The following is a 26620-nucleotide window of genomic DNA, read 5'->3' on the forward strand; positions in this document are numbered from 1 at the left end:
CCCGTCTTGTTTGCTTCGCAGAGGTTAATCTGTTTATATTTCTTTATCCATAGACCTGCTCTTTCGCTTAGGATTCTGTTAAATTAGTATTTTTTTCTCACGAGTTCTGCCAGGGTGGCTTTGTTTGTGGTGTCTCTAATGTGGTCTGCTTCTAGATGCTTTGTGTTTTTCGAGTAGGTCCAACCTTGCTTTGGCTTCTTTGTCTCTTCTGGCCTTTATTTCTATGAGTGTCCCTCTGATGGTTGCCTTAAGGGCGTCCCATAAACTCTTCGGGTTTATGTCTGGCGTGTCGGTCTTTCTGATGTAGTCTACAATCGCTTTCTCTATTTTTTTCTATCTTCCTCTTTCGCTATGGTAAGGTTTTTGAGGCGCCATCTGCGAGTTATGTGTTCGTTGTGTTTGCCCGTCAGTTGTAGGCTGATACAAGAGTGGTCTGAGATTGTTCGTGCTGCGATGTCTGTGTGTTGTATAAGGTGTGAGTGGGAGCCTGAGATGAGGATATAATCTATCCTACTGTAGGAACTATGTGGATTTGAGTAGAATGTGTAGTCTCTGGTGTCTGGCTGTTGGAGGCACCCTGGGTCCTTCAGATCGAATCTGGTGTATATGTTCTTTAGTGTGTTCTGGGTAGTTGGGTTTCGGGTCTGGGCTCCTGTTTGCCTGTCTAGGGTATGGTCCATGACTTGATTAAAGTCCCCCGCTAGAACTAGCATTTGGTCTGATTGGTCTGATTCTAGTTTTCTTGTGACCTCCTCCCAGAATTTTGTGTCCTCTGTGTTTGGTGCGTATATGTTTGCTACCAGGATTGTATCAGCGCCTCTCTTTAGTCGTACGAGTAGAAGTCTACCTTCACCGTTGTGCTGCACTCTATCTATTGCTATATTTGATTTGCTATTTATTAGGGTTATGACCCCTCTTTCCTACCTATCGCTGGTGAGCAGGCTGTTTGGCCAATCCATCTCGCTTTTAGTTTTTTCGCATCGTCTTGCAGTAGCATAATGTCACTTTTCTTCTTAGCTAGGTAGTTTAGCACTTTCCTTCTCTTGATGGGGTGGTTTAGGCCTTTGAAATTAAGGGATACTATTTTTAGGTTGGTCTGTACTGATGTTTTTCTATTCAGAGGTTTCACTGTTTAGTCGCGAATCATATGGCGTGTCTACCTGGGGCTCTTGACCTGCATTTGCCTTCACGGAGACTAGCTGGATCTTGGGATGCTGTTTTTGATCTGATCGACCTTTCTGGTTATGGACACAGGCGATGACATAGACACACATGTGCACGTAAAATCCGGACAGGACAGGACGACAATAACGGACATACGTGACTGGACTCTCCCTCCTTGCCTCTCCCTTCCCTCCCCTCCCTTCCACCCCTCCCTTCCCACCCCTATATCTGCTTCGTGCTGTTGATGTGTGACAGCAAGGTCCCTCCCACTCCCCTACTGCCCCGGGATAATACTGTCATTCGTAAATGTCTGATATTTGAACAGTCCGGCGTTTATGTTGGTGTTAAAGGATATATCGATGACTGTGTCGCTGGGCTGTTCTTCGGATATACTTCTTTCTTGAGGTAGATACGCTGTTTTGCCGCTGGCGTTTTCCAGGTAGCTTGAGGTAGTTCGTGTTTGCATTCCATAAGTCTTGTGTGAATATTATCTTGTGGCCTTCCCATTGTAGGTTCGGTGTTTTCCTTGCGAACCGAAGATGGCTTCTGTGTGGTGGTAGCGTAAGGTTTTGCAGATTATTGGTCTTGGGTTCGTTCTGCTGGTTTGTCTGAATGCTGGTACTCTGTAGGCCTTGTCTAGTTCGAAGGGGTTTTCAAACTTGATGTTGGTCAGCTTGGGTATGAGCTCTTGTAGCATGACTACGCAGGAGCCTGCTCTGTCTTCTATTCCTTCCGGAATTCCTAGGATTCTGATGTTTCCTTTCCTTTGTCGGTCTTCAAAGTCCGCTGCCTGTTTTCTCAGATCCGTTGTTGCTTTGGCTATAGTGCCCATTGCTCTGCCCGTGAGCTGGGATCTATCTTCTATATCGCTAACTCTTTGTTCTACCGTGTCCAGTCTGTTGTTTGTTGAGTGTATGTCTGCTCTGATGGCTGTCAGCTCAAGTTGGATGGCGTCCGAGTTTTTTTTTTTGTGGATTTGGCTAAGTCATGGACTTTTGCTAGCTTTTTTAGTATGCTGTCTAGAGTACTACCAATGTCCGTTGTTTTCTTAAAAGGAGATTCTGGTTGGCTTTCTGGTTTTCTTTTCTTTTGTTGTTGTGTTGGTTTGCCTTCACTTCCTGCCATTGTGATTATTTTAAACCCTCTTTTCTTTTGTACGAGCTCGTACCTATTGTTGGTGCTTTTTGGTGTTAGGTGTGGCGAACACGTTCGTTGCTGCTGCTCTCGCTTGTCTCCGGGCGTGGGGCTGGTGAAACGTGGTTTCTGCTGGTTGTTTGGTCTTTTTTGTTATTGGTTTTCGGTTTGTGGCTGGTTTTGTCTGCCACTTTTGTGATCCTTGTGATTGCTTCTAGGCTTGTCCCTTACCTTGCCCCGTCCCCTTGTGTGAGTTGGCTACGAGTACTGGTGTAGGTTGAGTTTAATGTCTGGTTCAGTGTATATATGGGCGGTCTTCTCCTTTGTGTGTTTTTAGTGTCTTATCTGTGTTATCAGGCTTTTTTCCGGTTGCAGTGCGGTGCAGTTTCTGATTGATATTTGCTCCTGGTATTTATGTATTTATTTATTCATTTCTAAAGCGCATGGTTACGCCACCCGGCGTGTCACCGCGCTAAGTGGACTAAATTACTAGAAGCTTGGTGCGGGCACCTACCAGAACTTACAGGGGTTGGTAAGCCTGTCATTGATTGTATCACAGTACAGAGGAGAAGAGCTTGGTATTCAGCTTTTTCCTGAATGTGGTTTCACATTGTTCCACTCTTAGGGGTTCAGGTAGCTTATTCCACAATCTGCCCCTTTGTTCAGCTGCTGTGTTTTGTTTGCTTGTGGACTCCCTCCTTGTGTCTTAGTAGTTTCACTTTCGTTAGCTGGCGCAGTGTCGGCGGTGTTACTTTCGATTTGTTATTTTTTGTTTCACTGATGGCTTATTGAGTGCCTTGCAGTTTCCGATTGATATCTAGCTGGTCGCTTTCGTTTGTCGTCGCTGTGTTTGGGGGTTTTTAGCGCCTTACCGTTTACGATATATATGCTTACACTGTTCGCTGTTCGTTTTGCTTGCTTCGGTTTTTGATCCATTGCGCGGTCTCCGCTGCCTCTAGATGGTCCCCCTCGTACTGCACTCTAGTGCCTCGCTCAATGATGCTGGACTTGCCCCGCCCTGCTGTGCAAGATGGCTGTCCCCGTGCTGGTGTTTTCTCTTACGTTTGTTGACGCTGTGCTTGGGGGCTCCTAGCGCTTTGCAGTTTGCTGTTTACGCTCTGGTGCCTCACTCAGTGCCATGCAATTTCCGATTGATATTTGTTGGTGTCATTGCTGGCAGCACTGGCACGTAGGCTCGTTCGCTTAATGTCGCTATTCCGTTCCGGTATGCACCGCCCTGCTGTGCAGGTTGGCTATCCCCATAGGAGCTGGTAGCTTCTAACTCTCTCTGTAGGCTTGTTCGATGCCAAGCAGTTTCCGATTGATATTAGTTGGTTGTATTGCTAGCTGCCCTGGCTTCATCGCCCCATTCACTTAAGCTCGGTATTTCATACCGTTAGGTTGCGTGGCTCGCCCTGCCCCCCTGCGCAAGATGGCTGTCCCGTGTTGGTAGTTTCTCTTTCGATTGGCGCTATGTTTTGGGGGTTCTTATTGTGTTTTCCTTGCTATGCTCACAGGGAGATCTCGCTGGGGGGGGGAGGGGTTTCGCCACTGACCTCACGGTATGGATCTTGTATCCTCTTGGCGGCCGATTCCGGGTTGTTTCTCTACGATTCAGTGTAACGACTCGTCGCCGCCATCTTGCCTGCCAGGGTCGGTCTTCCGCTCGCAAACTTGTAATTTCGTGTTTGTTGTCGTTTATGTAGGGTTCTTTCTGTGCAGTGCAGTTTCCGATTGATATTTCTATAGCAGTATCTCAGTATCTCCTGCTCTGCTCGCTTTAATGTTCGATTTTCATCCCGAAGTGTAGCGGAGCTTTGGACTCGGGCAACTCTTCCCATTGCCGTCCAAGCCACGCCCCCCAAATGTTTTTATTTAATGTGAATAAATATATCGTGGTCAGTGACGTACAAAGTTCATCAACTGGATTCAAGGAGAGTGTGACTCTACCTCAAGCGTGAAGTGTTCTCTTGAAATTCTGGTGGGCAAAAAAGAATGACATGACCAGGAATAATTTGTAACAACTGTGTTTAGGATTTGGCACTCAACGTACTTCATCAAAACGTGGCGGATGTCCCTGCCATATTTACAGTTGGCAATAAAGTCTGTCTACTAAAATCTGTATAAGACCCTAAGTTTCTAACTGATTGCTCATGACAGAGTTTAACGGTTACTGTATTTATCTTCCTGCTAGTCTACATGAGTTTGCTTCTACTAAAAGAGGGATGAGGCTGCTGAAATTGATGGGTGGCAGTTACAACATATATTTTGGAGGGTTCGAGCTGAACACCTTTGTGGATCACCCAACATCAACATCTCAATCACACATGGACATCCTGATTGTAAATTAGATGATTTTTAAATAATGCTTACACATTGAAGTTGAACTAAGGGGGATAAGAAAGTGCAGTCATCTAATGTTTCACTTGCAAAGTAATTTTTCAAAACATTTTCTAGATTTCTAGTACAGTACAAGAAAAAAAAGAATTCATTCTTGGCATCTCAGCAAAAGACCCAAGAAAGGCGTACTCTTTGGGCTACTTCCTTTGTTTGATTTGTGAGTCCCAAGAAATGGCTGCAGTCTGAACCTTCACACCTGGTAATCATGCTAAGTTACCCATACCCACTATCTACCAACCCCCTTCCACACCCACAATGATCCACCTTAAAAAAAAAATGAGCCTGCACCTGTTTACCATACAGATAGATGCCTTTTAGCCTTATGAACAGCAATATTTCTGATGCAGCCTCCTACATCATACCGCTCATCCATTGAAATACCCATAAATACTAATTTTGCATACAAACAAAATTCTACATCTCACTTTGATACCCTCTTTTCATTATGGTTTGATTTAGCACCACATCTATGCTTATCATTGATGATCTTGCGCAAGGTGGTTTTAACCTCATCAGTCAACCCTATCCACACCAACCATTTGTCACATTCCCTCACTGTCTTTAGCCACCTTGTGTATTGATCCTTTGCTTCTCTGCGTTCCTATTTTCTCTTGTTTTTACCTGTCGTCTTATTCTTCATCCCACTGACTATGACAGACCTCCCATCTGCCCACTTCTGTAGCCACCCCTCCACATTCTACTTTTAAATTGACCACTTCTTTCCCCAGTGATCCGCTTTACTACACATTCATGAGAGAATCTCTTCTGCAAACCCTCCTCACATCACCTTACCTTCTATAAAGCCATATCTAACCACAACATTATAAAAACCTAAACTCTATGCTTGCTACTTTTCTCTCTAGACCTGACTGACCAAATGGGCCTGTCCATGCATTTTTTTTGCTGTTAAAATCTTCACACACACACAGGTCAGTCTACACTAGTGATAATCACCCCTTGATCCTTTATATACTTCCGCACCCAAATCCTTCAACAACTCTTAATTGATCTACCCCAAGATCAACAGAAAATGTTGACTTTTCTAGGTCTCGCCTGATCCAGCGCATGCGCTGCTCTGGCAGAGACATTTAGTGTACTGGTTTTCAAAGTGCTGCCACAGGCTTTTGGTGGCATAAAGCTTGCGTGCACGTGCGCAGCCGTCATGTGTCTTTCCTCAGCCGCGCTTGATCGCGATCACTTTCATTTCGTGGGCCGCGCGGCCGTGTCACTTTCACGGCTGCGCGGCCAATTGTTGTTTCCTTTACATTTTAGACTATCACGTAATCATGTTTGCCATTGCTTGGCTGAGCTGTGAAAACACGAATTTTGAAGTGACTGTTTAGCGCCGTGCAGCGCTACATAAACACGCTGGTCTATAGTAACCTGACTTGCGTTAATTGAAGATCTATTTTGGAGCAGAACACCAGTAAGACCTTTGGAATTGGAGCCAGAGGAAGGACAGTAAGGTATGTCTTATCTGGGGGCACTACTTGAGAGCATTACATCCGAACATTCAGCCATTCCTGGCGCTGTGATCTACATTCTGGGACTCGTCCTGAATTTCTGATGACATAGTAAAACTGTAATTATTCAACAGTAACGTGGTTCAACATAGCCCATTTCTAACACCGTACACGCGGCAGCACCAGATCTGGTAGTGTATACGATGCTAGTCGGTATGGCATCATTTTCAACCAGCTGTGCTTATTTTTTATTTATCTAGGCACACAGATAGCTGAGTCCTTACTTGAGGTAAAAGGTGGTTCTTGTTTGCATTGTTTTCAGGTGGGGAGGCACAGTACTATGAGACTTGTTTCTTCTTGCACTCTCTCTGCCCCCCTCCGGCTCACTCGCAGCGCTAATGCTTGCTAATTAACAAAACAGCCATCTAGGTGAGCAAACAGAATTGCTAGTCCTGGCAGATGGACTAATTTATTCCAAGGTGAGTGGGATAATGGGCTGAATCATTATGGACAAGCCAGGCAGTGGATGCTTATTCTATGTACTCTGACTGAATGTGCCAAGCACACAAAAGGGGCATGAGACACACTGCCGTCAAACTGCAAACTGGATTACAAGGGATGTGTGTGATGGGTACCATGACCTTAAAACCAATTTGGATTATTCTACAAATAAGAAGGAATATTTGTACTTGGAATTTAAAGTACCCCCTTCTTTACACACACACAGCATACGCTATAGTGACAGACCAGACTATTCATCTGGTGAGCTGATAAATGTCAGGCAGCAATGCAACCAGTTTTTGGGGACTTAAAGGGGCTGTGGCAATTTTGCTCGGGGGTTCCCTAGCATGCCACAGTGTGTCCACCTCCGCTTCAGACACTGGTACAACAGCTTCCAGAGTGCACCGGGAGTGTCGACAGGCTGCCCAGCTCTCCATTAAGTTGAAAATGTCTCCCTGGCAGGTGTGAGCAGTTTTTCTGGGATGAGGTTGTGGTAGGGGTGGGATTTTCCCATGTGTCCTTGCCGCTCGGCAGTATGGTGCGGGTCTGCAACAGAGCTGGGGAGCCAGTCTTAAGACCACAGCATCCATAGCTCCATCTTACCCGCGTTCACCTCTGCAGCCCCGCGTAGCCAACCCTCTGCTTTACCCCTCCGCTTTACCCCTCCACCCCGTCCATTGATTGCACAGTTATTTTGTTTTGTTTATACTGTACTGTCTATATCACTAATCACCACATGTCACTTTTTCACCACAGTCACCTAAACCTTTTTTGCAATTGAATTTGTATATTGCGACAGTCTTGAATATTTGATATTTTTCTCTAACTATATTATTGAATTCTTACCCTGGTGTGTTATGTTCATGCTACTCTTTTTCTTAAATCGTTGATATATGTTACAAGTAAACTTTATATGCTTCTTGAACATTCCAAAGCAATTGAAAACCCGACCGAACCAATTGTTTTGTTTAACACTTATACCCACATTCTGAGGAACACCAGGTCGCCACATTATTTCTCTAATAAGTGATTTGCAATAAGGCTTTTTTTAACCGCCCTGTCTCCTTTTTGGCCCTGCCTATCCGGACCCGAATGACATTTGGCGGCGTTAGAAGCTCTCCTTTAAGTAAAGGGTACAAACTTTATTTTTTGTGAAGTAAGAGCTTGTTAAACATTGTGCACATAGAGTCGTTCCTAGGAGTGTCCGGAGGAGGGCACTGCTCGCGGGCCTGTGCCTGCAACCAGCAGGAGGAGGCTGCCAGAGAGCCCGTTTGAGTGTGACTCACCGAGGCAAGGGTTCAGTTCTACTGGAGTTTCTTCCTGTTGTAGGTCACGCGGCGGTTGTACCTGGAAGCGCCGGAAGCAGGGCACAGCTTGCGCGCCTGTGTCTTCAACCAGCAAGAGGAGGCTTGCAGAGAGTCTGTATGAGTGCGTTCCACCGAGGCAAGGGGTCAGTTCTAAAGTTGGCACAGCCCATATTGTGTTGTATTTCTGGACCTGAATCATCTGCCACATTTTTTTATGTTGTAGATTGAAGGGAGCACTGTACAAGTTATAACGGAGCTGTTATACAAGTACATTTTAGTCATTAAAGTTTTAATAAATTGATGTTTTTTTCTAGAAATTAACAAGTTAACGTTGCGCCTTTTTGCCCGTATCAACTTCTCATTGCGCCACGGTTAACACGTTGGCAACAGTTAGAATTGCTGTTATCTCAGGCCTATGATTCATCCAATATACATACGTATCTGTGATTTTTATGTGTGAGAGAATAAACATTTCTATAAAAAAAAACATCGTCCTCATTATTTTGTTTGCACCCAAATTAGCACGATCCTTTTATCCAGTACCGCCTATTTTCATCCGGCCCATGGACCGCGTTCATTGTAATTTTTTTTTGTATTATAATGTAATACCGAGCGTTGCGCACAGTTCAGGGACACCGCGCTTAACAGCAGCAGCACAGTCAAAACATTTATTTCCATCATGTTTACAATTTATTTATAAAGTTTTATATAGCGTGAACAAGATCCTGAGGGATATCAGAGTGCTTTACAATAGGATGGGAGGAAGGACATAAATGCAAAATCGACAACAAGTAGGAGTAAAAAAACCAGGAATGATCATATATTCAGGGACAGTTGCACAAAAAAGACCCATTACAAATGATTGTCTAATGGAAGTAAGAGCGATTGTCTTCGAGCAGGTGCGTCTAGCCCAATTAGGGTAAGAATTTATTCATAAAGAATTTTTTGGCTTCTAATTTGAATGCCGTCGTAGATGAGATTCGACGTACTCCGGTGGAAGAGAGTTCCATAGCTTTGGGGCAGCATCAGAAAAGGCTCTGTGACAAGTTCTCTTTTTCCTAAAAATGAGTTGTTTCAAGAGGAAAGTCTTGGCGCTTCTTGAGGCTCTTGCACCACAAGAGAGCTCCATTTTTTGCGGCAGGTATTTGGGTGTATTGAAGTGAAAGGCTTTGTGCGCCAGAACGACAATCTTAAACTGAATACGTGCTTCATAAGGCAACCATTTGAGAGATTTTTGGACTGTGGAAATGTGCTTGTTTCGCTCAGTGCCTGTAGCCAGCCTAGCCTCTGTATTCAGTGATGCTCTTAGTGCAGCCAGGGAATATTTGGGAAGACCACAAAGGGTCACGCTGCCGTAGTCCAGCCTAGGCAGGACAAGCGCTTGCACCAACTGCTTGAAATCGTTTTGTGGAAGGAAAGGTTTGGTATTTCTGAGTGTCCTCATCAAGAGGTTTGCACCCTTGCATACCTTACGGATATGTTTTTTCATACTCAGGTGCATGTCCAAGGTGACTCGGAGCGATATGGCTGAGTCTATGATGAGAGGGGTGCAGTTGACAGCAGTGAGGTGATTCGTCCAGAGGTCAAGCTTGGGGGTGTGGTTCGGAGGGGGAGATGACCAGGAATTCCGTTTTGGAGGTGTTGAGCAGAAGATTGTCTCAGTTAACCAGTTTTGAAGAGACGTTCGGGTCGAGTTAAGAGAGACGATGTTTTCGGGGGAAGAGATTTTCAAATAGAGTTGCGTATCGTCCGCATACATATGGAAGAGAGATGTTTGAAGAGTTTAAAGAGTTAGCTAAAGGTTCCAGGAACAGGTTGAAGAGGATCGGAGAGAAGGCGGAACCTTGGAGGACCCCCATGAGAACTGGAAAGGGCTGGGAGAGAACGTGATTTGCCTTGATCCTTTGAGGAAACACGAGAACCATTGTAGCACCTGACCAGAAAAAAACGATCCTATTTTTCAGAGTGGCTAGGAGGTTGTCATGATCAACCGCGTTGAATGCGGAACAAAGGTTAAGGAGGATCAGGAAGCAGGATTCGTTTTGGACAAGCATTTTTAACAAGTGATCCATGACGTGGGTGAGCGCCGACTCAGTGCTATGCCCCTTTACAAAAACCTGATTGATGTTGGTCAAGAAGTTGGAAATTCTCTATATGCGCACAGAGTTGGGATTGTACTCATTGTTCTATGAGTTTTGCTAGGGTGGGGATGTTGGAGTTAGGCCGGAAGTTATTGAGATCTGCTTTGTCAGCGTTAGTTTTTTTTAGTATAGGTGATACCTGAGCTGCTTTAAGGCTGTTAGGGATCGTACCTTGTGAAAGCAAGGCGTTTACAATCCATGTCCAGGTGGGGATGAGTACATACTTGATTTCTTTTAAGATGGCTGGGTCACTGAAGTGATTGGATGGGTTGATATTCAGAAGGATCTTCTAGATGTCTTTTTCACTAAGTGGAGTAAAGGTGCACCATGGCGCATTATTCTTGGTGAACAGACTGGTAGATCTGTGATTTCCTGGGAGATCATGGGATGGTATGTCCCTGGAGGCGAGGTCCATGGAGATGAGTCTTGCTTTCTCCGTGAAGAAAGCAGCAAGTTCATCGCAAGAGGGAGGGGTGCACCAGGATCGGAGTGGTTGGGACCTACTACTGATTGTTGTTTGACCACTCAAAGAGTTTCTTAGGGCGATTTGCCCCTTGGTCCAGTGGTGTCTGTAGTAGTCAGACTTGGTGCTCTTGATTTGTTTGTTGTAGAGACTCCTAGCCTCTCTAAGGAGTTTTAGTTGTTCCGAAGAGGGATTGGAACGCCAGGAACATTCGAGTGCTCTAAGGTTGCGGCGTTCGGTGTTTAAGTTGTCATTATACCAAGGTTTCAATATTTTTATTAAGGTATTTTGTTTGTTGGATTGGAGCAATGTCATGCATGATGTTGGAGATGGTCGAATTGTAGGAGTCGGTGAGTGACTGCACCTCAACCAGGTCGGCTAGGGAGGCGAGGGCCAAATTACAGTGGGCCGCTATTTCACCGGAGTCTATTGATCTGAGGTACCTTTTCCATATCTTTAATTTTGTTGGTTGAGCCAACCTCATCGACAACTCCCTGTTGATATAAAAGAGGATGCAGTAGTGGTCAGAAAAGTCACACGGGGTACTGGAATCCAAGGTGATGGTCTCCTCCTTGGAGATGATGAGGTCTAAAGTTTCTCCTGTAATATGAGTTGGTTGGTCACAGTGCTGAGTCAGATCTTGATCATTTAGGAAAGAATTAAGGCAGGATACAGCGAGGTCATTGGAGTTAGACCAGTGAAGGTTGAAGATTTGGGCCATGGTTTAATCAACATTAGCAGAGATGATTTCCATTAGTTGCTTGATAAAGGGGAGCTTGTCTCCCGGGGGATGGTAGAAGGAGTTAAATTTACAAACCGGTAGGTTCTTGCTTGAGATGCTGAGACAAAGGTATTCAAAGGAGGAAGGAGTAGAGGACTTTAGTTGAGAGATCGAGAGTGTGTTTCTGTGAATACAAGCCAGGCCACAGCCCAACTTCCAGGTTCTGTCGAGCCTAATTATGCCATGAGTGGGAGGAACTAGAAGGTCTAAGATAGGAGTGGAACAGGGGTTTAGCCAAGTTTCAGTGAGGATTATAATGTCTAAGTCCTTGTGTTGGATGAGGTCGAAGATATCGAAGGCATGTTTACTTGCTGATCTGCAGTTGAGTAGTGCACATTTAAGATGTAACGGATTTGGGGAGGAAGGCATCTGGGTGACTTTCACCTGAGTGAGGTTGTTAATATTACTGCCTCTGAGAATGCGTGGAGGTTCTCTGTATGTCTGTATGGTTTTGAATGGATGGATTGTATTTCTCTCTGCAACGTCATGTTGGGGTTGGACCAGGTAGGGTAAGAGTTGTGAGGGTCCTGGAGATCAATGGACATCGGGAGGATCACACATCATCACTGCCGGGAGGGATCGTTAGGTAGGGGAATGGATTTCATGATGGAGGGAGCTAGGGGCTGACTAATGGACGGCAGTGGGTCACACAACTTCTGGGCCGAGAGGGATCTTCAGGTAGCGGAATGGGTTTCAGGATGGCGGGGGCTAGAGGCTATTTCCTGCGATTAATAACGCTTGAGGAAGCGCTGGGCAAATTCGTAGAATTGATCACAGGGAAAAAATCATTATAGAGGGCTTTCAATAGCGTTAGGCTGCTGCCCGGCGCTCTCCTTCGACCGCTGAGTTCTGGTCGGTGTGCTGTTGACTACCCCTCCCCCAGCCTTGCAGATAACGGGCCTTAATTTAAGGCGTGTCTGCTGGTATGCACATCAATAAATTGTAATAAATACATAAAATGTGGGCACAGTTCACGTGCCTCTGTCTGCGACCAGCAGGAGGAGGCTTCCAAAGAGCCCATCTCAGTGCTACCCACTGAGGCAAGGGGAGAGTTCTAATGTTGGCGCAGCCCGGGCAGCGTGTGTACGCGCGTGCAGGAGAGAACCTAAATACAATTGGGTGTGAATTGCTTTTAGTAGAGGCCATGTGTGGTATTGTGTTAGTAGTATTTTGGACCTCAATCGTATGCCACCGTTTTTTGTGTTACAAATTGAAGGGAGCACAGATTTTTTTTCTAGCTTGTTTACATTGGTGTTGGGCTGCTGGCTGGTGCTTTCCCTCTACCGCTGAGCTGTGGTCGGTGTGCTGTTGACTACTCCTCTTCTAGCTTTCAAGATAACATGCCTTAATTTAAGTCGGTGTCTTGCGGTATGCATATTGAAAATTTTAATGAATATAAAAAAAGTGGGCACAGCTTGCACGCCTCTGTCTGAGAAGTGCAGGAGGAGGCTGCCAGAGAGCCCGGCTGAGTGCGACCCTCTGAGGGAAGGGGCTAGCTCTAATGTTGGCGCAGTAATCTCCTCCAGGGTGCTTAATTTAAGCTGGTGTTTGCCGGTATGCACATCAGCAAAATCTAATAAATTCCAAAATTTTAAAAAGAACAGATATAAAATCACTATTTAAACAACATTGAGCATCCTGCTTGTAATTTCTGCTAATGCACAACTTTAACACAGATGTAATCACATCCTTGGGTGCTTCACCGCACTTAAATTACAATGTTGTTGTAACAACTCTTCACAGGAAGCAGACCTGCCCGCTACAGTAACAGCAGTCAGACACAGCACACCTCCCCCACTCCCAAACAACAGCTCTGCAATAAACTTTATCTCACTTCATTTGCTCCTCGACCGTATCCTTTCAATATGCCCCTATCTCCCTCAGGGGGTAACTTTTCTGTAAACACAAGTTAAAAAAAAGATGTAGTTACGTTTGGTTGTTAGCATGTCTCCCCTCAACAGAGGCGCTTATTTTTAGCAGGCCCATGGACAGAGCTCGTTTTTGTTGTTGTTGTTGTTGTATTATAATGTAGTACAGAGCACGATGTACAGTTCAGGGATAGCGTGCTCAGCAGCAGCACATTCGAAGCATTTCTTTCCAGCTTGTTTACAATAGCGTTAGGCTGCTGCCCGGCGCTCTACCTCGACCGCTGAGCTCTGGTCGGTGTGTTCTTGATTACCCCTCGCCCAGCCTTGAAGATAACAGGCCTTAATTTAAGCGGGTGTTTGCCGGTACGCACATCAGCAAAATCTGATAAATGCAAACATTTTAAACATCTATATATTTAAAAACGAATGTATGTCTGTCTCTGTCCGTTTGTCCTTTATGCATTACTACCCCATTCATCCGATCGACATGAAACTTTGTGAAGTTGTTGAGTACACTCCCGCGAAGGTTTCTGGCATAATTTGTTTTTAAATAAAGCAAGATTAGAAGCTGTTCGAATACAAACTGATGAAGCCCGTTCTTCTCAAACGAACGACCATTGGGAATCTCTCCGAAGGTGAATTCCTCTAATGTAACCCGGCCCTCCTCGAGCGCAGCTACGCGCGTTGAGTGGGCCGGAGAAGCTGCCCAAACATGTCGAATCAGTCTTTGTTGTGCCGAGACGGAGTGTTGGCGAGACGGTGCGGTATCGGGAATGAACCCGAGTTGTGATGGGGGAGCAAGGTATGAGTGTGTAAGCGCTGTGCTCTCGCGCTCGTGTTCAAAAGTATACCAAATGTGATGAGGCCTAATCCGGTTCGACATAGACAGACTCATTTTGGACATCCCTCGGCAAGCTCACATTTCCGGCCACCTGAGAGACCTCCACTGGCTCCCTGTCAACAAGAGAATAACGTTCCGTCTCCTCACCCACGCACACAAAGCCCTCTACGACCTAGGACCCGAATGCCTCAACACGCGACTTTCCTTCTACACCCCCTCCCGCCAACTACGATCGTCCAACCAAGCCCTCGCCGCAATTCCGCGCATCCACAGATCCACCATGGGAGGAAGATCCTTCTCCTACTTAGCGGCCAAGACCTGGAATTCCCTCCCCACCCACCTCCGCCTTACACAGAACCACCTCTCCTTCAGAAAACAACTAAAAACCTGGATATTCGATAAGTAAAGCACCTCCCTCCCTCAAGCGCCTTGAGACCCTCTGGGTGAGTAGTGCGCTATACAAATTTCGGAACTTGAACTTGAGGGGAAGTAGTCTAGGGTGAAAGACACAGGGGCCAATATTGAGTGCGAGACACAAGTATCATTAGAAAGCGTACACAAACCAGAGAAAAAAGTAAAAATTTCACCTTAAAAGGCCATTCTGAAGTATTCCGAAGATATAGGCCAATACCAGAAAATATTGGAAACTCTTAATACTAAAGAACATTCTATTTACATATATAGAAACTGTTAATACTAAATAACATCCTATTTACATATATACAAGTATCAGATTAGCAAAGCAGATTAAATCAATAACAAGGATGTCAGAGAGATACTTATCTTTCTGAGCAGCAGCAACATTCCTTTCTTCTGAGATCGCAGCAACGCACGACGGGTAAGCTAGTAACCTATATAAAATCACTATTTAAACAACATTGAGAATCCTGCTCGTAATTCCTGCTAATACACAACTTTAACACAGATGTAATCACATCTTCGGGTGCTTCACCGCACTTAAATTACAATGTTGTTGTGACAACTCTTCACAGGAAGCAGACCAGCGCCGCCACAGTAACAGCAGGCAGACACAGCACACCTCCCCCACTCTCAAACAACAGCTCAGCATTAAACTTGATCTCCCTTCATTTGCTCCTCGCCCGTGTTCTTTCAATACGCCCCGTCTCCCTCAAGATGTAACTTTTCTGAAAACACAAGTACATTTTTTTTTTAATTGCGTTCTGTTGTTGGCATGTCTCCCCTCAACAGAGCCGCTTTTTTTAGCAGCCCCATGAACAGCGCTCGTTTTTATTATATTTTGTAATACCGAGCACTGCGCACAGTTCAGGGACACCTAGCTCAACAGCAGCACAGTTCAAGGATTTCTTTCCAGCTTGTTTACAATAACATTAGGCTGCTGCCTGACGCTCGACTGCTGAGCTCTGGTCGGTGTGCTGTTGATTACCCCATCTCCAGCCTTAAAGATAACAGGCCTTAATTTAAACCGGTGTTTGCTGGTATGCACATTGACAACTTGTAATAAATGCCGTACATTGATACACACACTTTTAATTGCAAAACTTCACCTTCTATATATGTTGTGTGCTTACGTTCATCGCTATAAGGCACGTTATTACTGACAACAATCTACTCCTTAAATTTCCAGTCACAAATACTTCATTTTAGTTGTTTTTAGTAGTTGTTCTAATTCGTTCACTGGAAGCATACAAAACTGTTGTTTGAAAACAAAACCATTAATAAAGGGCATTATCAAACTCGTATAAATGCAATGCAATATGTCTCCCATTTATAAGAGTTTAAAATGTTGGCATAGCAAATAACACTATGGAAAAGAGTGGTTCAAGACAAGGTATCTTGATAAAACTGGGCGCACAGCTGTATGTGGGTTTCCTTGCTATGTCAAAATGTTAACATATGTAAAGGCAACTTCATTCAAAGTTAAACAAACATAAGTACTCAGAATTTTTTCTTCAAACAAAACTTCATTTGTAGATTGGCATGTTATTGGATCTGGATAAATGCTTGGGCCATTACTTCATGACACAATAAATTTACACATTATTTGTAGTCTGTACAACGTGCATGACATTAAATCGTAATGGTGACACGATCACTATATCAATGGCGATTGATGCATTTTTGCCCAATGCATTTCGGGACCACTGAAAGTAAAGAATAACAACATATGTCCTAGGGCAATCCCTTAAGCTGGGACTAGATTGAAACATTTTTTTAGACTACATACTCATACATTGGTAGCCAACAATATCTGTCGATACCTACAAGTACCCAGTATACTTGTTTATAAGTGCACCTTAAAAGTGGAGAGTCTAGATCAATCCCATAGGTGAGGCGATAGATTGTGAGGTTAGCAAAGTGCCGATATCATAAGTGACAAGAAGAAACATTGCTGCGAGGGCCTAGGTGGGACAGAGATGAAATAACATGCTGAACGTTATACTTGAAAACGCTCGTATTATAGTGACACCACACAAATGATCTAACCACATTAAATCAAACAGTTCTGTGCGTGAAAAGCAACGAGGACTGAGAGGAAACTATTCATGCAACATGCTAGAGATTATTACACTCGAGAGGTAGAAGACCAACCTGTCGAATTACTGAAGACCGACGCAGATCGTGAGTATGAGCCATCATGGCGTAACTCAGGTTGGTGTCGTAAATATAGATTTCTCCTTTTATCCGTCCAACATCTCGTTTTTAGTTTATCTTCAGCATTTGAACATTACTGTTATTGTACAGGTGACTACAAAACTTTTCGCTCCAAGTGGTTTCCAATATATGAAGGTACCGTACACGTGTACACCGCAAGCACCTTTTCAACGACTTTTCACTTTTAACGCATATTTACATTGTGTATATTTTGTTTCCAAACTGTTTGCAGTACATCGTTCCCTATTCATAATTTTAATTCGCAAAGTATTCTCTGCGTCGGTCTTCAGTAATTCAACATGTTGGTCTTCTACCTCTCTAGCATGTTGAAAATGTTTTCCTATGAAAGAGTCATAACCCACTCTCTTTTACACACATTGACAAAATAACCCTGTTGGATCTACTTGCTTAGGTCTGCTTTGTCCACTTGATTTTCAGTTCTTTTGTTAACGAAAGTTGTGGGAAACCTTAGATCCCTTACGTCTGTCATGGAATTCTAAAGACTGGAGGCACCAACAATTTGGCATATTTTTGACTTTTTGGGATTTACAAAAATTCCCCGTATTACATATGACACATACTTCTACTTCTCTGCACTTGAGCCTTCCAGTTTGTCTGCTGCGTTGACATTACATCTGGGTACAATTAGGTGAAACCCTTTCTTCCACAACCCCCATTAACTTTGGTTTTATTCCCTTTACTTTACCACCCTGAAAGAACAATTCCTGTTCTCTTTTGCATGAGTAGTTTTACTTTATTTAGGTTCAGAAATGCAATGCAAAATGTTTGTGAATACCCACAAACTTATGCGCCTGTAGCTATGTAGTACATTCATGCCATTAAGCTACTACTGTGGAAAATCTGCCAGTGTAGCATTTTTTGTAGATGAAGTTTCATATGCAGGTGTAAATCTCTGCACAATTTGCATCCTCAGATAACAAATTTTTCCTTAGGTCCTCAAAAAGTTTAAATAAGGCCAGTAAATGGTATCTTCATATCCACCATGCGGAGAGAGTGGAAGAAATTCCATATGTTATTGTTTTATAAATGTTCGTATAAATAACGTGAGTACCAATGTGATAGGTTGTCAGTCGAGCCTTTGCAAATTTCTTAATGCTAAGGTTTTCTCACAGTACTGTTCAGCCATGAATTCTGGTACAGATACATACTGAAGATCTGAAAGACTGGTGAGGAGAAGTTGTAATACTAATTTGGGCTCTGTGAGGCTAGAACTATATCAGACTTCACTGAATGCAGAGCCATGGCCTTGATCCTAGAAATGGTCTTCCTTTCATTAATCATCCTGATCACTCCCTTCTATTTTGTGTTTTTAAGGATATGAAGCAAAAATAATCCGTTTTTTGTCACAATGTTCAGGAAACTGTTGACATTTTCGGTATGGATTTATGAGAAACCAACTGTAGGCCGCTGTCAATTTTAAAAAATATTGAACAGTTTCAAATTCTCTGTATCACTTCTAGTGAATGAAATGCAAAATAGTAATTTAGGATTTTCTAATTATAGTTGGGAATTTGCAGTTCAAAGATAAATGTTGGAAACTCTTTATTATTTACCCAGAATAAGTTTATAATTAGATTACGGTTAATGACCATGTTAAAAGTTAGAAGGATTATGGCACTTGATACCTGTTGATCAGAGAATGTTGGTTTTTGTTATGAAGACTATAATTTGAAAGTAACATTTCATTATTTGCTCTCTCTTGTTTCCTTGAACTATCTTAGCAAGTTGTCATGCTGTTTAATACTACAGGAAAATATTCACCATCGAATTGCTTGAGTTTATTGTAGCTGTTATGTGGTTTAGCCTCGTGGCTTGTTCTACTCACAACCTTTAGAATTGCATATTGGTTAATGAAGCTAAATATTTTCTTTAACATTGATACTGTTCATTTTAGTTCAAAGATGGTCTCAATTCAAGGCTAAAATCGTAATGTTAAAACACATGAATGGCCAAGCTTTGCTTTATAAAACATCATTATTGTGGTACTACATGCAGGTAAAAACAAACTGTACTAGTTTGTATTCAAGGACATGTTTTTAAAATTGTTGTATGTTTATATGCTGTATTTAAACCACCCGTTGTTATTTAGTTTATTTGATTAATTGATTGAGGGTAGTTTGCAAAAAAATCCCTTTTAACATTTCTTTCTTCTTCTCATGTCTCCAACAGTCGCTTCATTTTGCACATTCCTAGCGAGGAAAGAGACAATGCTATCAGAGTGTGCTTTCAAATTGAACTCGCCCATTGGTTTTACCTGGATTTCTACATGAAAAACATAGGAGGATTACCACAATGTGGTATAAGAGATTTTGCAACAGCTGATATCCTTTTATATATTGTTTTAATCGGAAACACACAATTAACCAAGTATAGTGGCTGTGTAAAGCATAATAAACAACAAATATAAACCTATGACCCTGCACTTATTAAATGCCTACTTGAAGTGAGACATTGCCATTCCTTTTTGCCAAGTCCCTTTTGGAGGTGTTGAGGAAGAGGGCAATTGTGTTTTCTATACAAAAATCAAGAAAATTCTGGTAAATTATTGTTGAAAAACTGTGATTGGTGAACCTGGCAAATATTATCTATGGATCGATGTCTTTTCTGGGGAAGTGATGAGCATTTATGATTTGTGTGTTGGAATATCATACATGCTTAACCGGTTTACTCTGCCACATAATATAGAGTATGACACTCTACGAAATTGCTGAAATAAACTAAAATAGTTGTGCAGATTTCCTGTAGATTTTTATTTTTATGTGCTGAAAAAGCAGAAAGGTAGGTCAATTGACCTGTGTGTTTTTTTTTTAAATAAGTGATTTTATTCATTTTATCATTTTACTAAATTAACATACAGAACTGGTATGTATAGTAGTTGATAAATGCAGATTAATGCAGCATGTTCATAACAGTTTATAGTACTCATGAAATCTGAATGTAATCAAAATGAGCAGGTCAGGTAAGTTTTCCGATTTTTAATTGCCAGTTAGTTTTGGTTATCTAATTGTTTAATTGTGACTGTAGTTCAAGTAGTATGACCACACTGCCAGAGGTATGTTCATGTCATTCTTAACACATGCAGTTATGTTTTTCAAGGTGATCGCGAGCCACCATTGATTTGTGATGACCAATTTGGCAATTTTCATCTTTGTGCAAGGGTGATGTATGATGCTATTTAGTGATTCGTTTTTCTCACTGGGGAAGTTAACAAACAAACCTTGCTTTCCTTTACCTTCAACGCCTAGCAGAACAGTGACTAGGTCCATTGACGTATATAGTTTTTGTAATTAAATTGATTGGAACTAACAATTCTTTAAAGAAAAGTATTTGCTTTCACATAGGACCACTAAGCAAAACCTGATGCCTACATCCCTTTTTCATCACATTTCCTTAATCCTGGTGCAAACTGACTCGATAAATCAAAATTAGTCCATTGTTTGTTAGAGACCATTATCAACAATCAAAATACAAAATGTTTTGTAAGCTTAATAAATGTCAGCCTTTTTTTGCAGTTTTTTTATTTTATATTTAGCTAATAAAGTATACAAAACCCCTGCTCATTTTTGCAGATAAATATGCCCCTACCAACCAGATAACTCTAAAAACAGGTCAGACATACTGAAGTTATTTCCTGCTATTTGAAATGTTTTACAGCCAAATACTCCAAAAGGCTTGCTTTATGTCTCCATTTCTGGTACTAATTTTGGGTTGCACTTAAACATCTGGCCATATTTCTGTTGCAGTGAGATTGATCTACAGGTTGCATTCCATAATGACCGTAAATTTCTGGAGGGAACCAGGTGTACAAAAATGAAAAAAAGTGACAAGCATCATTTTGGGGATATAGGGAATGCGTACATTTTCTTGCTATGTTAACTCTGGAGATAAATGTATAATGCTGCATCACTTAAAACGTTTTGCCATCAGCTGTCAAGTGTAACATTTTTTCTTAGTGTCTGACTTCATTTTTCAGTCAATATGCCACCCTTTTTCTCTAACTGTCCCTTGCGTTGGAGATCAAACTGAGAGACATCAGACTAAGAAACATGTCAGAAAACGGAATAGCAAAAGAGGAGAAAAAGAAGAGGAGTCTAAAGAGGCAGTCTCCTAGTCTGCCTTAACAACCATACCACCTCCTGAGAGAGACCACCACAACGGAGGTCTATGGAGAGAAGGTCGAGTGGCTTGGAAAAAGTCCATCATCATTACTGGCACCACCGTAGGCTAACATTGAAGCCATCTACATTACCATCAAGATCCTAGGGGCTGACCTGCTCTCCATTGACTCAACGGCTGCAAACCTTTGGCACTTGGAACATGCCATTAATGTCATGCTATTTAAAGTTCATATTGAAAGGACTTTTATCGCCATTAAATAACACCAGTTAATGTCCTCACACTCAAGATCGCTGTTAACTCGGACACCACGGAAAAGGCACAGTTTGCTGTCTACCACATTGACGTGGAAGAAAAAATATTCGTTCAGCATTACAAATATTAAATGTGTGGTCAACACCACCTTCAGCTGTCCGCTCTATCCATTCAGCATCTTCACATGCTGGAATGGTCTCTACAAAGGGAAGAGGCTAGCTGCATCCCTTTTGGCTGGTTGAAGATAGCATTATTGTAGGACCCTGCACCTTTGCTTTATTGCCTTTTTAGGTCACTAATCCCTTTTGAAGATCCAGAACAAGCTCCTTTTGAGGCTCCTAATTCTTTCTCCACCTAGGATGACTTCAAAAACAACTTCTGTGTCTCTCAAAACAAAGGGGGAAAAAACCCTCTCTCAAGGAATGGAATTGCTTAAATACTATATAAGCAGAGGATGCAGCACACACACGGTCTTGCTCTCTGTTCGTATTTGAAATTTTCCACTCTTCATACACTCTACTTTTCTAGCACAATCTCCTTCTGGAATCTCGCCAATGGATGATATCCTCACTTACCATGAGGTACATGCCTGAAGCTCCCAAACCTTTATTACCTCTAGTGCCCGGTCAGCTAGAAATAATGAAAGAAAATCTTGACTCTGGCCACTGTGAAGGCAATAACAAGATGCCTAAATAAAAATACAGACCACCTCAAAAGGACAAAGAGTCCTTAGGTCGATCGTAAGCCAGACTCGATTATGGCGGACGTGATGTATAAGCATGCATTGACTCGAGAATCTGGTGCCCCACTTGAAAGAGAAAGTGAAAGACTTGACTAAGCTGGGAAAAAGATGTGTGGTACAGCATCTACACATTTAAAGGATTACAGCGCAGCAGCAATGCTCAGAACATATCACTGAGAAACCTGGGATGACTCAAAATCCTTTGTGACAGATTTGTAAAAACACTGCAATCAGAATTTGTTAGTGATGCTGAAAGAAGGCTCCCTTGCTCCAAACCATACCATTAGCATTGCAGTGGATTCCACTGAACTTGCTGCTACAGAATACTGTTGTGGCATCTCCCTGACTGAGACTGTAATCCCTAAAGCATGATGCCGGATGTCAGCCTACCTTTTTCTGGAAAAACTCTCTTCAGGAAGCATACTGATGAAGAGATGTTTTGCATGAAAATTGAAGCGGGAACCCTGAAGGCCATTGTAGTGGAGAAACTAATGTTCTTCCGACCTTACAGGCCTAAAAAGCAATAGTTCTTCCATCAGAGGGTTCAGACCTCGAGATTGATCCGGTGCAGCACCAACAAATACAAGGCCAAAAGCCATCAGTATCAAAGCAAATGCCGGAAACAAAAAATTACTCGGCTGAAGACATCACTGTACAAGGGAAGGAATTCCTCTAGTAATCAGCATTGATGTTCCAAGACCCTTCCTCCTGTTAATCACTGCTTTAGGGAGATAGGTGGTTTCTCACCAGGAAAAGTGGAAGTCTATGGCCACAGACAGATGAGTATTGAACGCTATATTACAGGGTCACTTGATTCTCTTCAAGGCAATTACGCTACCTATTCTACCAAAATTAACTGTGAATCTTCACAAACCTGCACTGAAAGTGGAATCTTGGGTTCTAATAGCCACACGAGCAGTAGAAAGGTGCTATCACTACAATAAAACAAATCAATTAATGTACTTCAGATACTTCTTAGTAATGGAAAAAGGTCAAACAAACCAAAATCGTCCAATATTAGATCTCCAATTTCTCAACAAGTACAGTTTCAGAGAGAAATTCAGGATGCTGGCTCTGTGTCCATTTTTTCCCACACATCAAAATGAACGATTGGCTCCGTTCCATAGATCTGCAAAATGCATATTTCCACATTCCCGTTGTAGATCTACACAGAAAATACCGGAGATCTCTTGTAAAAGACGTTTCTTGTCAGTACTCTGTCCTTCTATTCAGACTAAACTGCCCCTAGGACATTCTCTGAGTACATGGCAGTTGTTGCAGCTAATGTAAGAAGGAAAATAATATTCGTTTATCCATATTGGCTCATAAAGGCGACTTGCAACAAAAAGCAGTTCAAGACTTCGAAACCACTGCTAGACTGCTAAATAGACCAAGCTTTAATATCAACGTGGACTAGTCAATCCCATCTCCAGTCCAATGCCTAATACACTTGGGAGCAAAAAGCGATACAAAAAGAGAAAACGTGTATGCCTGCGGGTAAGAGAGTTATATCAGCTCTGAATAAATGCTTGTAATTGAGGAGAAAAAACAATTCTATGGCTTTACAGATTGCATTGCTCCTAGGATCCATGGCACCCTGCATTTACTTATCCCCAAATGCAAGACTGTTTATGTGACCCCTACAACAGTGTCTTCAGGATCAGTGGTCACAGAAAAAAGACAGTTGGAGGGACTATCTAATCCTCACAACCCAGGCTGAAGAATCACTAGTGTGGTGGTGCAGTGATCTTGGGAAAGAGGTATTCTTCCAAAAGAAAATTCCAAAATGGACCATAGTGACCGATTCTTCACTGTCACTATCTGAATCACCTGACAGACCAAGGTCTTTGGTCAGCCAAGGGGAAGACTTACAATATGAACCCATTAGACCTGAAGGCAATATAGCTTGCCCTCAAAGGTTTTCCACCCTCTCTGGAATCAAAAATCATCTAGAGGAACCCAAAGATCTTAGGGAAATGAAACCGTTGTTTGCCTCATTAGGCAACGGCTGGCTACTTCCAAACAATCAATTGTGAGATGGATAGTGGCTCAAATTACTTTGTCACTGGTTTTCAAATCAACATCTACAAGGAAAACCCTAACCTCCACAAGAATGAAAGTAGGTAATACAGCATGATTAAGAAATACCCCTGCCTTTGACATTGGTAGAGCCATGACATATACACATTTTAAATAAAGTATATTTTACCTTCTCACAACTTTGCATTGCAGAAAGAAAAACTTGAATACATACATAATATGCACTTAACTGCCCAACAGCTGCAACATTTGACTTGCTATTCTGTTCAAGTGTGTTTATCTGTCAATGAAGAACCAACGATGTAGAAGAAAAGATTGCATAACTGTAAATGTGGTTCTGCATCATAGCAATTTTCATTGAAGTTACAAACCACCCACTCAAATCTCCGATTGCTTAAACATTGGGCAATAAGGTATAATCCTTCTCAATGCTTTTTCCATTAAAAACAACCAAAACTGGCTCTAGTACGTCGAGCCTTCCAAATTCTTCAAAGGACAGGCCTTCTTTTCTATCTTATTTCTGTGTAAGCTGCTCATGCTGCATTTTTACCTTAATGTTCACTGCTTAAAAGGATGTTTCCCTACATTTAAATCCTGCAGTTAAGTTCTGTGATATTAATCTGGAGTGTTATTTTGAACATTCAAGTAAATATAAAGGCCTTTTGTTAGGCTTCCATTTCACAGATCTAAATATGAACACATGAACAAAGATATTCTATGAAGCTGTTATCCATGGAAAGAAACTACATGTGAGGTGTTGTGTGGACCATGCACACAATGGGGATTTATTCAAGCGTTCATGACTTCAGTGAAGATTCCTTTGATGCAGATCCAGGGCTACAGGTACCAAACCTGTTCTTACCTACATAAGAAACTCATATGAAAGGTTTCATGCTCCAATACTCCTATACAGCGCTTTACTTGGACATCCCAACCACAGATCACACTGCTGCAGCCGACACGGGTTAGGTAGATGTCCGTCGGACCCACAGGGAAAGTCTTCAAGTTTAACCAACATATCCCATTCATTCGGGTTTGTTGGAAGGTCATAAGAGCTACCCCACTACAAATGAATTTTAGTGGGCCTGACCACTACTGTCTTCAAATCTTTTTTTTGTGTGTGCATGTCTCTGTGATGGAGCATTAGTTTTGTTCTTTGAGGTATCCACTGGGATTCAGTGACACCAATTATTATGATCTCATCAGGATTAAGGTCTTGTGGGATTTTCTGGGATTCAGGGTAAAGGTAATATGATGTCACTTCCTGTGACTTCATTGAGGTCAAAAAGAGTGTGTGAGGTCACTACCACTATCTCCGGGGGTTTGTGGATCTTCATTTATAGTTGGGACCTGTTGACAAGGGTTTTATATTGTTTTGCTAACTTTTCTATAAACGTGTAACTGTAAAACTGAATGCATGATGGTTGCCAGTTTATGTGCGCTTTAATAGTCCGGTGGTGGGTTAAGTGTAAAGCCCATGGTAAAAGTTAAAAGCTGCATCAGTTAAGTGGGAAAAGTCATGCCAAGTTTCATAGGTTTGATCTATTCATTATGAAACCTTATGACAAAGTTGGTTAGCCTTGAGCTACTTACTGTGAAAACATGTGTTAAAGAGAATGGCCATTTATGGTTGTATTGTTATTGCACTGTGCTACAGCCTCTAGGCAAGTATTTTGTTACATAGAATTTCACAATAGTAGGCAAGGGTTTTGGTGTTGATGAACAACCCAAACAAACTGTGGAGTAGAAGATATGCACTACAATAATCCTTGTTGACCTTTGTTAGGAGAGATATTTTGTTTTGCTAACTGTCATTTTGTATACAGTCCTGCTTTTGTGACTATATGCCAGATGGTTGCCTTGTGGAAAGATTACGTTCGATATAGTAGGGTTGAGTGGGTTCTGATCACCAGCTAATCATAAAGGATATAGGCCTGACTGCCTATTTTGTAATGTTATGATGTGTGACATATTTATTGCGAAAAGCATACGTTAAACTCAATTGGCATTTAAAGGTGGATTGTATTACTCTGAATTAAAGCCTATAGATTTTCTTTTTTTGCTTTTCTAGTATGTGGATACTCGCAGATTTCCTTAGTAGGCAAGGGTTTTGGTGGTGTTAACCCTTCTGACAGACCATGGGTACAGAAGACTTGCCCTATGAGAATCCTTGCTAAACCTTGGTAGGAGAGATTGTATTTTGTTTGGCAGCTGTCCTTTGGTATACATTTGCGATTTTATGACTATATGCCTGATGGTTACCTTGTGAGAAAGCTTACTCTTGGGTACAGTAGGTTTGAGTTTAAGGTAACAATCCTGTGATAGCCGCTATAGGATTGATTGGTGTGCAGGGAAGTGTTATGCCAGATGTTAGCGGTATAGCTTGCTTATTATGAAAAGTTATTACAGCTGCAGGAGACCTTGCTTTTTTATTGTGAATATGGTAAATCCAATAGACCTCTAAAGAGTGTTATCACATTATTTTACGGACTGTAGATTGGTATTTGACTGCATGTAATCTCACAGATTAATATGATAGGCAAAGACATCTGCTCCTATGTTTAGTTTTGTTGTGGCAGTCCGGCAGAGCTAAAGGTAACGTACGTTGTACGGGAAGTTCTCTCTGTTCATGTCGTCGCTGTGAGGCGGCAGGCCACGAGAGGGATCCCCCTGGAGAGGTAGCTTATTAAGGGGCCCCAGGAGTATTCAAAGTTTTTAAAGTAATCTTTTAAAGATGTTGCTCATTCTT

At 42.3% G+C, this 26620-nt stretch overlaps 1 protein-coding gene across 2 annotated transcripts in view; it reads left to right on the top strand.

The window, feature by feature from the left end:
• The window catches only part of DCP2 (decapping mRNA 2), a 356226-nt gene that overhangs the window by 17987 nt on the left and 311619 nt on the right, over positions 1-26620 (top strand). For both annotated transcript variants that reach the window (XM_078675514.1, XM_078675513.1), the window contains exon 2: positions 18888-19039. In XM_078675514.1, the coding sequence (XP_078531640.1) occupies positions 18888-19039 (152 nt within the window). The remainder of the gene's footprint in view (positions 1-18887; positions 19040-26620) is intronic.

Source organism: Lissotriton helveticus, chromosome 2_1 (assembly GCF_964261635.1).
Source record: "Lissotriton helveticus chromosome 2_1, aLisHel1.1, whole genome shotgun sequence".
NCBI classification, from domain to species: Eukaryota; Metazoa; Chordata; class Amphibia; order Caudata; family Salamandridae; genus Lissotriton; species Lissotriton helveticus.